This window comes from Semicossyphus pulcher, unplaced genomic scaffold (genome assembly GCF_022749685.1).
Source record: "Semicossyphus pulcher isolate SPU_LCO1_2020_fin unplaced genomic scaffold, fSemPul1.0.p SCAF_3, whole genome shotgun sequence".
Classification (NCBI taxonomy): domain Eukaryota; kingdom Metazoa; phylum Chordata; class Actinopteri; order Labriformes; family Labridae; genus Semicossyphus; species Semicossyphus pulcher.
This window is the reverse complement of record NW_027211704.1, coordinates 29,167,846-29,180,337: the sequence shown is the minus strand read 5'-3', so window position 1 is coordinate 29,180,337 and position 12,492 is coordinate 29,167,846. Positions and strand designations below refer to the sequence as shown.

The 12,492-nt window shown below is 42.4% G+C and overlaps 1 protein-coding gene across 2 annotated transcripts in view; it reads right to left on the bottom strand.

Annotated features, from left to right (window-relative positions):
- Window positions 1-12,492, bottom strand: part of iqsec1b (IQ motif and Sec7 domain ArfGEF 1b) — a 65,139-nt gene that overhangs the window by 8,624 nt on the left and 44,023 nt on the right. The window contains exons 2-13 of one of the 2 annotated variants that reach the window (XM_069677711.1): window positions 11,405-11,684; window positions 8,085-9,346; window positions 7,345-7,506; window positions 5,992-6,114; window positions 4,489-4,655; window positions 3,848-3,987; window positions 3,113-3,142; window positions 2,794-2,919; window positions 2,605-2,704; window positions 1,903-2,064; window positions 1,605-1,781; window positions 72-121 (exon numbers count right to left, since the gene is read on the bottom strand). In XM_069677711.1, the coding sequence (XP_069533812.1) occupies window positions 72-121; window positions 1,605-1,781; window positions 1,903-2,064; window positions 2,605-2,704; window positions 2,794-2,919; window positions 3,113-3,142; window positions 3,848-3,987; window positions 4,489-4,655; window positions 5,992-6,114; window positions 7,345-7,506; window positions 8,085-9,346; window positions 11,405-11,684 (2,779 nt within the window). The remainder of the gene's footprint in view (window positions 1-71; window positions 122-1,604; window positions 1,782-1,902; window positions 2,065-2,604; window positions 2,705-2,793; window positions 2,920-3,112; window positions 3,143-3,847; window positions 3,988-4,488; window positions 4,656-5,991; window positions 6,115-7,344; window positions 7,507-8,084; window positions 9,347-11,404; window positions 11,685-12,492) is intronic. The other variant, XM_069677712.1, reaches the window with a different exon arrangement.

The window sequence follows — 12,492 nt, the reverse complement described above, 5'->3', positions numbered from 1 at the left end:
CAGAGACTTGTGTGTTCAGAGCGAACAACATAAAGTCAGAGGGCAGCTCAGCATCAGTTTGTCCTACTTACTTCCATATTGCTGTCTAGTGATCCTGCACTGCTGCGCCTCCCACGCTTGCCTGCCATGAACATGTGACATGACAGATTAGACACGCCTGGTAAATATGTAAACGTGCACATATCCCTTAGTGGGGTGAGGAGTTGGTGCTAACACCCTAAGGTGACAGAAGTGGCACATGGCTAGCTAGCAGAAGACTGTCGGTATGGCAGAGGGAGGCGAATAAAGGCTAAAGGAAAGGGAAAAAGCAAGTCAGTGCTACAACTTCACAACAAGGTTAGCGTCTGGGACAACTGAAGCTTGGAGATTTCTTTACATTTCAACACAGCACAGCTGGCAAGACACCCTCACATTACCAAAAACTAGCAATCTGACTGCATTAAGGGGAGACCTGCACCATTCAGCACTTAATATCCATTATATTAGTTATTAAAAAGGTCATCAAAATCAAAACAGCAGAGGCTGTGATATCCAGAATTTTAGTCCAGAGAATAAGTCACAAACCAAAAAAACACTTGATGCTACATTTCCCATGATGCAACAAACAACATCTTGTTATTAGACATCTGTTTGTGTCCTAACTTTCAACACCCCACCACAGTTTCTGAAGAAGGCTTTCTGCTGAAAAAGTTTACCATGTGATTAACAAGATTGCCCTAATGACATCACTAGGACATCTTCAGGGTTATCCAGACTCTACAAAGACATCATCAAACTTTTTCAGATGTTCAGTAGCACTCCCCATGACTGGAAAACTGATCTGATGTAAACTTACCTAGTAAACCTACAATTACACCTACATCAGTGGAAGGAGAGGTAATAATGCTCTTTGAGTCACTTTTACACAAACCAAAATCAACGTCAAATCTTACACATTTAATTTTACTAAGTGATGCATGAACACATACAGGAATAACAAGCCGAAACAAATCCACTAATGGCTGCGCTCTATAAAGACTTTCACTAAAATGTGTTTTGCTGCATTCAAAAAGCATCCAAAGCAAACAGCTCAAATCATTTTATGTTATTACTTTATTAGTTTGAACCCTGTGCTGAGGTTACTGAGTGTTCGTGCAGAGCAGCTCTGCAGTGCAGAGGCTATTCTGCTCACCCTGCCTAAATCAACTGCACAACATTAATTCCTCTTACCGCTAAGACGCTCAAATTGATCACAGTGACCTACATAGTGCTGCCTCCTCCCCCGCCGGTGATGCAGGATTATTAGTTGATAGCCTCTAGTAAATTACACCTGCGCCCATTATCAAACACACCAATCTCTATCTCCTTGCTTCACTGGCTTCATGGCTCAGGGAGTGTATTCATCAAGACACTCAGCATTAACAGGCCAGTTGCAGTTGCTAACAGCAGAATTAAAACTGAACAGGAACAGGAACTTAGCTTCTTCCAAGTTTCCAAGTCAATTAACATCTCAAAAGGAGTGAAAACTATCATGCCAGGATCTAGCTTGGGTGATTACACTCTACTCTGTCTAGCTTAGGGATGAGACATGAGATAGCATTAACCATGAAAGCCCCCGATTTTACCTGCATCTGAGAGGTCTCGTAAGGAGCTGCTGAGGGCGCTCCTCTTCAAACCTTCACCAATGGCGTAGCTGTCATCAAGGCTTCCTCGGTTTAGGTTGCCATTGCCTGTATCCTTCTTTAAACCTGAACTCTGGGACATGCTGGGCCTCACCACTCCCTTCTGTTTTTCCAGCTCAGCTGTGGAGGAGACACATTATGCAAAGTTAACAGTAATGTAGAGTTCGCTCCTTTATAAAATGTATTTGATCCGACATAAGAGTACTCTCTGGTTAATGAATTAAATCTAGACAAAACTCACATTCTATCCGGTACTTCTCCATCTCTTGGACTTCAGCAATAGATTCTCGCAAATCGTCAGTAAACTTTTTGCGGTCCTGAGGATTGGGTGCATTGAAGTTGATGAGGACTTTGATGTCAGCTCCAGGAATGGCCGAGGTCAAACGGACTCCATTGGGATAATCTGTGGAGGAATAATAACATTTAGTCCACAGAATTAGGCTTGTTTCAAAAACAAACAACAATCCTGCTACCATTAAGGTGTCAGTATGCTTCAAACACAATGCTTGCTTGATCATCCAAAACTGTTTGCAACCCCTTCCCTACATACATTTCAGACACTACAGTTGCGTGTCTGTCATTTTTGTGTCTTCTTACATCAATAATCCAACAACCACTCCCACTTCACAGGTGTGTGAAGATGATTGGCTCGGTAGCTTCTATTCAAATTATCTTCTTCCTTTCCTCACGTACTAATTAGGACTTTTGTTTGGACAAATTAGAACATCACTGCAAGTTCCTTTGAAGAGAGACTGCTATCCAAATATGTCCAATATTCATAAATTGGCCCCCTCCATGTTGGAAGCATTTCTCTCTGCCTTGGAGTGGGACCATTCAGAAAAGCCATAAACACTTTGACTTCAGAAGTGTTCTTTGACAGACTAGTTTGAAGCATAATGACGCCTTTAGAAAAAGCTTACACGAAAGTCTCAAGGGCACTTACACTGATTCTCAAAGAGCAGCACTTGCATTCCATAAAGAGAGAAGGACTGACGAAAGCTGTACGTCACAGAGTTTTTCTTCTTTTGGAAAATCTTGGTGACCTACAATTAAGCATAGCAGACACTGTGGTTCAGACTTTTTCAAATATGTATGTGTTCTCATTGCACTTGAAGAGTAATGTTTGCCATACCACTAGCAGGTCATTAAAGAGGAAGATCTCCCTTTGGTGCAGGCCCAACTTTTGTGGTTTGTTGGGGTCGGGCACTTCAAAGAGTCTGCAGTAACACACGAGTCTCCGATGGGGAAGGGACAGCACCTGCACACACAATACAGCAACATTTCTGAGTCATCCTGTTGTTTGTCTTACAGGAAGTTTTAAACATACTGACGTGCAAAGATATATATCTTTTTACATTCCACAATGTTTACATCTCTTCCATAAATACTTTTAGTATGATACAACAAGCAACCCTAATCAGAATGCTGGTGTCAGAAAGAGAAATACTTACACAGCCAAGACCGTGGTGTAACGAGCCAATCTATGGAGTGAGAGAGAATTTACCCGGGATCAGTGAACATATAGGCAATTTCAAACTCACGATTTATCAAAGAAAATAAACATTCCATGTAATGGTCAACAAGAAATATTGGCCGAATTTAACATCAGGAAAACTAGTTTTACGGATCAAAGAGCAAACATCTATGTGTCCCTCAATATTTTTCCTGAAATATATTGTGTTTCCAGTTTGTGTCAACCTTTATTATCATGGCATCGTCAAGGTCCCTTGAACTTCAGTAAATTTTTGTCACTGAAATGGAGTCAGTTTGATGAAAAGGGCATCAGTGACCAAAGGGAAGGGTGGGTTTCAAGTAAACACTTTCAAGATCATTGGGTGAGTCTGTTTAAGTCATTTATTATTAGAGAGCTTGTCAGGCGGCACATTTCTTGGCTGACACTGGGGGCATAAGACATATTACAGTCATTCAGCATGAAGGTCTCCGGCCCTGAAGAATTGATGTGTCACGCCATGAGGAAAGTGGGTGGAGGTAAAGAATGCTCTTTAAATCCTGGTCGTTTTTAGAGGACATTGGCTACGAATAAGCTAGTGCTCTCTGCGACAGCTCAGAGGTACATTGGGTAATTTGGTTCTGCATGCTCCTGCTAGATTCAGCTCCTGAATGGAGGGGAAGATAAAAGTGGTCACACTCTGAGCGCAGCAGCCCAAGGGCAAACTCAAACGTACCGGCTTTTTTCCAACAATGAGTTTTTCGACTTTCTGAACCTGGGACACATGGTCTTCATTAGTCTTGAGCTCCCGCTTGCGAATCCTCTCATATATTCCTACCAACATCTCTCGGGGGATGTCCTCCCCATCATCCACTCCTGGCAGAGGATGAGAGGGAAAGAGAGAGCAAAAGAGAAGGATTAATGATTAATTCACATATTTAAGAGAGCCGATGAACCCCTGCATTTACTTACATATTGCTGTGCAGTACATATTTCTCACAGTACGGACAGATATGCCCTTCAGAACTCTCTGAGGACCAGTATTACTTCTCCATTCAATACTGTACTTTAATTACTGACACTCCAATAGGCAGAGAAATTAGTTAGCCATGCCACAAAGCCCCTGCTAATACCCGCCAAATCTGTTAAGGGGAACTATGAAGTGTATTGCCTCAACAGCAGAGCTTTCTTGGCCATGACTAACAAAAAAAATAAATACCTTATTGACACAGCAATTAATCAGGGCAAAATGCATGGACAAAACTCAATTTGAGCTTAATATTTATCCTTGGAGCCGCACTGTAGCATCTGAAGATTATACAGTATTGGTTTTGTGACAGTAAGCTGGACGTGGTGCAGGAGAGGAGAACAAAGTACCTCGAAGGTTCTTTACAAAGTCCTCCAACTTCATCTTCCTCTCAGGCTTCACGTTGGGGCTGTACATGTCCGTGTTGAGGAGGATGATGGCGAAGGCCAGGATGAAGATGGTGTCCGGGTTCCTGAACTGTCGCACCACACCAGGGTTGCAGATGCAGTAGCGTTGGCTGTGAAAAGGGATATTGGAGAATTTGTGATCTGTTTACAGTACAGCCCCAGTGGTTGATGCTGTGTGCAAGATTCATAATGTTGTTAGAGTTATTTGATTGGTGAAATATCTGTATAGGCAGGCAGGAGAACCTATTTTATCATCTTTTTAGTACCGTTTATTTTTGGGTACCCTTCCATTCAATAAGACTTCTTTTCTGCAACCACTGACATTGCCCCTGCTGGCCATTAGAGAGAATGCAGGTTTAAGGCACTCCTATACTGTCTATGTAGTAAAATAATTCCAATGTTCTCCTTCCAGTAAATATAAACACACAATAGAAGTTGACAGCAGATTTGAGAGTTGGCTCTTAGTTGTCACTTTACTGACGTCATGGGAAATGTCCTCAATTTGGAACTAATATTATACCTACCTTCTCCATTTTTAAAATAGAAGTTAAAGCGGAACACAGCATTAGCATTAGATTTACAGGTCAAAACATAAATGCTAAGACTTTCCTTCAAGGTAAAATAAATCAGTATTCAGCCCAGCTAGTGTTTCATGTTCGTCTCACTTGGGGGCAGAAATATCAATATTGATATTAAAATCGATATTGATAGTGAGCTCCCCTCCATCTGCACTGAGGTCATCCAGTGAAACATCATAGTCAAAAGCACTATGAGGCAGATCAGTGAAGACTGTCAATATAGCCTGCAGCCATCAGACAGGCTGCGTAACAGCTTTCTGAGTCTCCATAAAGTGGGTTCATGATCATATCTGGACTGGGCTGCAGGGGGCTGCCAGATGATCAGTTATCGTTATCTCCCCGATGGAACAGTGACTGCGGTGTTTACTGAGGCTGAAATGTCCTTGCTCAGTGCTGATTGAAGCCAATTCTCCTCGGGCATGAAAGCATGTTTATACCAGAGGTTTGGTGAGAAAAATAGGGGGCAAACATCTATCAGCAGCCCTGAGGGAGGTTTTCCTAAACTTTTTCAGCTAATTTCTCCTGAATTTTGTTCTTCGAGGATTTGGTAAAGAAAAAGTCTGGATTCAAAATGGCTGCACTGCTGCACTGAGGCTCTCCTGCCTGAGAGTGTTAAAGGCTGACTGCTAGTTTTTGGTGTAACTTCTGTTTTTGAAGGTGCTAGGCTAGGCTGTGCTAGCTTGTGCATTGTCAATTATTCATACTAGCTGTGAAGGTGAAAAATACTAGACAATAGCCATGAATTTGATTCCTCCTTGCTGTGAAAAAGTTACATGATTCGGGGTGATTATTTCCATGATTTAGCCATCATTAAGTCCAAGCTGGTTTAGGAGAAGAATCCCTTTCATGTGTTGTGCACCTAACTTACCTGTAGGCTTCAATCAGCCGTTCAACCTTTTGAGCTTCTCCCTGAACTCTGATGTGTGCCTGGAACTTCCTGAGAGCTTCGTCCAGCTCCATACTTGAGAAGTCCATTTCATCCACCACACAGCTGGTGAAAAACACAAATTTAACACAGGTAAGAGGTTAGCAAACAATGCACAGCCTTTCCAAAGTGGAATAACTTTAATATAAGAAAAAAACAGGTACTTAGGTGAGGTAAAATAGTTTCATAATATTCAGTCTTCCAGTAATCAGCCATGTTTCACGATACAATTCCTTGAAAACATTAACTTAAGGGTTTCAGGAAATCTTCCCAAAATGCCCATTTACCCAACCAGACAGAAGGCAACATTGGCATTCATATGGAGTTGTGTTTCTGGCAACAATATCAATCAAAGTCTAATATTAAATTACTTTGTAGCTCTGCTTTTGTGTCCATCAACCTCTAAGAAAAATGTTGGCTTTTAAGGGGCTACATGCTCCATTAATTCTATTGGTTTGTCAATGTAATGCTGTTGGAAGAGTAGTGCACAATGGCTTGAAAAGAAGAAGACACTAAAAAGCTTGGTTTGTATTGGTTCGTCATAACAAGCAACCCCTTTCTGATGACACATTGTTATTTACCCACTGTTCCTTAAAAGTACTGATTAGTGCAGCTTTAATGGAGTATGTTTTTAACTGTGATAATGACATCTCCATTTCAATTAAGGACCTTGGAACTTGAATTGAAGTGAGGATTGTGATTGTGCTCTTCAGAGCCGTGATGCCTCGATACCTTGTATGTCGAGATGTATCGACGTTTTCTCAAGGAGCCCTTTAGATATGCCTGTCAAACTGACACTGACAGACCTTTCCTGGCCTTATCGTCCACTGAATCTCAATGGGCTCTGATAAAGCTTTTGCACTTCAAGTGCGTTTCAGATAAGTCTGTCCAGTCTAAGGTATAGACTAGAGGTGCTTTTTGGATGATGCAAAGAATCACTACTGGAAAATAGGAGATCTTTAAGACTTCTCTTCCCTTTGAAAGAAGTGAAGAATATAAATGGGGTCTGTATGTTTATCCGAGCATCACAGTAATTTCCTGAGTGGATTCTATTTCTGTTTATTTCCTGGATGTAACTTGAGTCATTATGTAGCACTTGGAAATTCCAAAGACTATGTTTGAATGAGTGTAGATTGCCACCCTATTTGCAACTAAATGACGATTTATGTTCCTGAAAGGCAGATAAAATACATTTCTCTTCACTGGCATAGTTAGCAAGTCAAGTCAAAAGGCTGTTTATGAATATCTTGATGTACAAACGCTTCAAAGAGTACACAGAAATGAGTTCAAACTCACTCTAGGACATCTCGGTTGAACTGTTTCTGTCGGTTACCCAGGAACTCTCCAATCATCTGCCTACTCAAGCCTTTCCTCTGGAGCAGGAAGTGGGCCACACCCACTGGAGTGTCGGGAACAAAGTTTCGCTCGATCAGATATTGGATGCCTTTTTCTGGTTTCCTGTAGACATGGGAGAGGATAGAGAGAGAGACAAAAAGCGAGAAAAAGGGTGAGGACAGAATCCAAATCTGTGATTATCCCACTGCACTTCTGCCCCTTGCCAAATGTGTGTCAGATGAGGGACAGGATTTAGAGAGGCAGAGAGGGGGGTGGTGGAACAGGATGAGGGTTGAGAGCACAGACTACTTTTCTCTTTTGCCTTGATCAACCATGATTAAAAGAAATTTAATGGCCAGCTCTGAAAGAAACCAAATCCACAATCATCTATGATTAAATGGAATCACACGGGCTCATATGATTCACTCGGCTTGAAATGGAGCAGAATGAGTCGTGGACTTATTAACACCTTAAGAAGAACAGACAGATGTCATGTTTCAAGCAACATCACTGCTAATTTATCAGACATAAGAGTTTCATTTTAGGCTCTTCACAAAAAAAATTCGCTAAATCATAATTAATGGACTCGAACTAATTCACATAACCTCTTCTGTCCCTCATAGTGAATGTCATGTGTATCAGAGTGTGTCTGACTGTGTGAGCAGTCTGTTAAGGGATCCCTTGTAGTGGAGAGTACATACTTGTTGAAGAGGTTTAGGCCAATGCGGTAGTGCCTCTTGCGGATGATGTCGTTGCTGAATGCAGGTGAGTCCCAGCTGTTACGAGTCTCTTTGTGGTACGTCTGCTTGCTGAGGGTCTGCTCCCTCAGGCTGTCCCTGGATGAGGACTCAGAGCTGCAGTTGATGGTGTCGTTGGAGTTGGATGTGCTGTTGATGCTGTCATTGTCCCCGTCAGAGAAATCAGACTCTGACTTGCTCTGCCGGTTTGCAGTACCGTTGATGGCCAGGTGGGCCTCCAGTTGTCGGGGCCGATGGCGGGTGCCGTCCTCTTCTCTGGAAGGCCCTCTGGGTGGCAGACCGTGGCTGATGTGTTTGGGGCTGCTCTGCTGGTTGCTGAGGGTCCGCTCATAGGCATTCTGTCTCTTCAAAGAGCTGCGGTCAGAACGATCACTCAGCTCCACTGAGCTGTCGCTCGGAGGCTCAATGGTGAGTAAGGGTAGATGGTCTACCCGCAAGCGCTGCTCTTGGCACTCCAATGAGGGTGTACTGCGGCAACTGGTGTCTGTGTCCCCTTTCTCATCCTTATGAGCCAATGACCAGTAGTCCTGGGAGGAGTTGAGAGAACGCTGACGCAAGTCAGACTCTGTGCTGGAGGGCCGGTCTACAGATTGAGACAGTGGCAGTGGCGGTGACAGTTCTTCTTCATCGATGTAAAGGGTGACGTCGCTATACGATGCCGTCATCTCGTCCAGTTTGCGATGTTCTGAAGCACTGTGGGAGGGTTTCACCTGGCAACTGACCTCCCTGTCCATATCCTGATGGCCTCTCCCTGGTTCCAACTGGTTTTCATCTCCATGCATACTGCGACAGTTTAGAGCATCATCTATAGACTCAGCTAGAGATTTGACCTGCCTGGAAAAGGCATCTTCTAGTTCAGTGATAGCATCCGTGAAGTCGCTCTGTGTTGTGGGGGTCTTGGCCTGCATTCCCATTTCCCCACCATGCTCTGACTGCACCAGTGCACCAATTTTGGTGCCATCATCTGTTAGTGAGACCTGCTTTCCCTCGAAGTAGGAGCTGTGGACTTTTTCAGGTCCTTCGAAGGAAAACTGCATTCTCATATTGGATAGGACGATCCGTCTGGACATACGGTTCTCAGACATAGAACTTCTAAGACGCTCAAAGTTCTTGTTCATCTGGTACTGGCGGAAGGCTGTCTGGATGGTGCGGGCTGCATGCCGGGTTATGAAACGCCCACCATATTTACGCTCTAGCATCTCCACCTGCAGGAAGAGAAGGACAGTTGGTGTCATACATACATCTGAAAAAACAACTGAGAAAAGTCTAAATATTATCTTTGCTGCGGTCTTGCAATCCAACCATGCAAGTGTTTACTGTAATGGGACAACTGCGGATAGTAAGCCGAGGTGTAAACAGGGATGATGAACAAATACTGAATTCTACAAGGTAGTTATTTTGGATTTTATAGAAAAAAAAGTTAATTAACACCTAAACCAACTGTATTAAGTATCTCATGCTCACACGCTGAAATCTAAATTGAGCAAAAAAGTTATTTCCTGATCCTGAAAGTTGTCATTTGACTAAATAGTCAATACTCAAATGGTCAGCCCCATGTTAGTGTCATTGATTTTCAATGGCATCTACTTCTTATTGTCTGAGAACAATCATAGAAACTTGAAGCACAATCCACTTATCTGCTTTCCATTCACATTCTCATTAGAAAACCAAGAAATCTTAATTTAACAACATTATGAATTAATATGCTTCTTCAGGCAGAACTAAGGAGCTTCAAAGTGGGGATAATCACTGCTGTGAATCCAACCATATCAAAGCCACTCATCGTTTGAAGCAACTAACTACAAACTTTTAACTTATTTTAAGCTGAGGGTAAATGTTTGTGACACAAAGGATCTTGCTTGGTTTATCACATAAATTAACTCAGTGTGAAAATGTACTCTGGAACAAAGGCTGCTTTAATCTGGCTACAAAAGTCTGAATGTAACCTTGGGAGCATTGATTAGACAGAATGAAGAATGATGCTGCTGTCATATGAGCTTTGGTAATGGCCTAAAAAAAACCTCACGCAGGGTGATGGCTTTTAAAAAATGGCTGTAATTTCGGCTTTTTTCTAACTCAAATAGACTCCTGGAAAGACGGATGGTGTCAAATTGTGATTGGATTCCAGTTTGACTGACAGACCGTAATGGTGTCGATAAATATGAAGAATTGCTCCTAAAAGATCTACTCCTCCTAAAGACTGGGACTTAATAGAAAAGATGTACTGGAATAAAAATTGATTGTGCGTTCTGCAGCAGTTAAATATTTTTCTTTAAAGCACATTTTAAAGTCAGTTCAGTCAGGCATAAGTTACAAAGAGTGCACAAAACTGAAATTACTTACGAAATAAATACTCTAAAGTGATATGCACATAATAAAAACGATGCCCAGGGCTGTTTCACAAACGCCCCCTCTCTCAACCCTGTGTCTTTTACACACTGATCCAGTTTCCAGTGATCCAGAGGAGCAAAATAACACGACTCATGCTTCAGTGCACCATATGAGGGCCAAGGAGGCCTGTGGACTTTTAGCAATAATCTGCATGTACTCAAGATATGGTTGTTTTAAACAAATATTAATCTCTTCAATTGATTTGCATTACTAGATGTGGAATAGTAAGAAGACCTTTTGCACATTTTGCTGCATTTCATTGAAGCACATGACACTGTTGGTCAGATCAAATATTGTGTATTCGTATTCTGTATTTGGTGTGGGAAACTACTTTTGCATTTATTTATTCATGGATGTTTTGAAGAAATGTTTGTCTGTGCATGCAAGTCATCAATTTGTTCTGCCCTGTTTTAAAATTGTGCCTTGCCGTTTTCACACATCAACAACAAGCGGAACAACATAAGCATGTAGCATTGGTGCTGTGGTTCTACTAACATGAATATTGTAAGTCCACTTCAGCCTTCTTTAAGTACTTTGTTTGACCCCACCAACCCCTCTCACTCCACTGTGATAACCAGCTCATTGCTTATTTTGTTTGTTTGCTGTTGAGTGCTGCAGGTAGTGTGTGGGAGGTTTAGCAGAGCTGTATTTTCTATGAGCCAAACATTTCAAATAACACACAGTAATTTGTCCAATTGATAATATGAAAATAATAGAAATTGTAGGTATACAGTTCTGTTCTAAGGTTCTGTCTATTATAATGCATTAAATTGTTGTACATATTTTTAAAAGTGATATTGCATACATTTGCTACATCGTAATATTTATTTATGGCTCTTGAGCTCTTCCTGTGTTTGTGCGTCCCCCCTCACCTGCTTGTCCTGTAGGTCTGCTGAGAGCTCATAGCTCTCTGAAAGCGAGCGGGAGCGCTTGATGGCCTCCTCCTCTGCCTGCTTGCGGAGGATGGACTGGGAATGCTGGAGCTTGGGTCGGCGGGGCCGCTGGTGGCCTGGCAGGAAGATGTGTCCGTAGAGCTGGCTGTCCAGGTGGTCGGGGCCGAGCCCGCCACTGTGGGTCACTGGGACGCAACTGTAGCCGCTGCTGGGGTCCACAGAGGTGCCCACCTCGCTGCCTGGAGCATCACCTTCCACACTGCAACACACAGAGCACTCTGGGTTAGTTCGCTGAGTCACTTTATTGAAGGCTTGCACTGCTCTGTGTTTCAACACGTGACAGATGGAAGAGTGAACTTTGATACTCCTTGAAGGGTATAAATATGAGGGAGAGAATTTATAGCATCAGTCTGAGTGCTGACTGTCGTCTTTACACATTCCCCTCACAATGCTAAAAACAACTCAATCATACTAAGCATCTATAACGCTGTACGACTGTATCTTGAATGAAATGCCTATGAATGAAATATGAATACCAAAGAACCATCATAAAGCAAAGCAAACACCGGAATCATTACGACATCATCAGCAGCCTAATCTTTCAGCAGAAACAAAGTGACACCATGTCAAGAGTGATTAAAATAGTGAAGCAGAGCCTTTAAAATTAGGATCAATAATGGTCTGTGTCGGCTCACAGCAGCACAGAGCCTGGACGGCTGATTGGATAAACCCCAGTCTTTAGTAACAACCAGCCGTGTCACACCAGACTCCAGCACCTAAATATCAATCTGTTCCCCCGTACTCCACGCCTCTTAGACAGATGTGATCAGCTCTTACAGCTTCTATAAAGTGCACTGTGCTTTGATGCCTTGATACAGCTCAATAACTACTACTTTGAGGAATCAAAGAACACAGATACCTTATTCAACTGCCTTTTGAACTTGGGAACATGACTTTAAGAGGTTTTTCTTTGAAGAGAGGAGCTGGATTCCAATATGGTATGATCTTTGTGTAATACCCACGTCTTTCAAACACTGAAATAAAGTTTCTAATGCAGCCATTATATA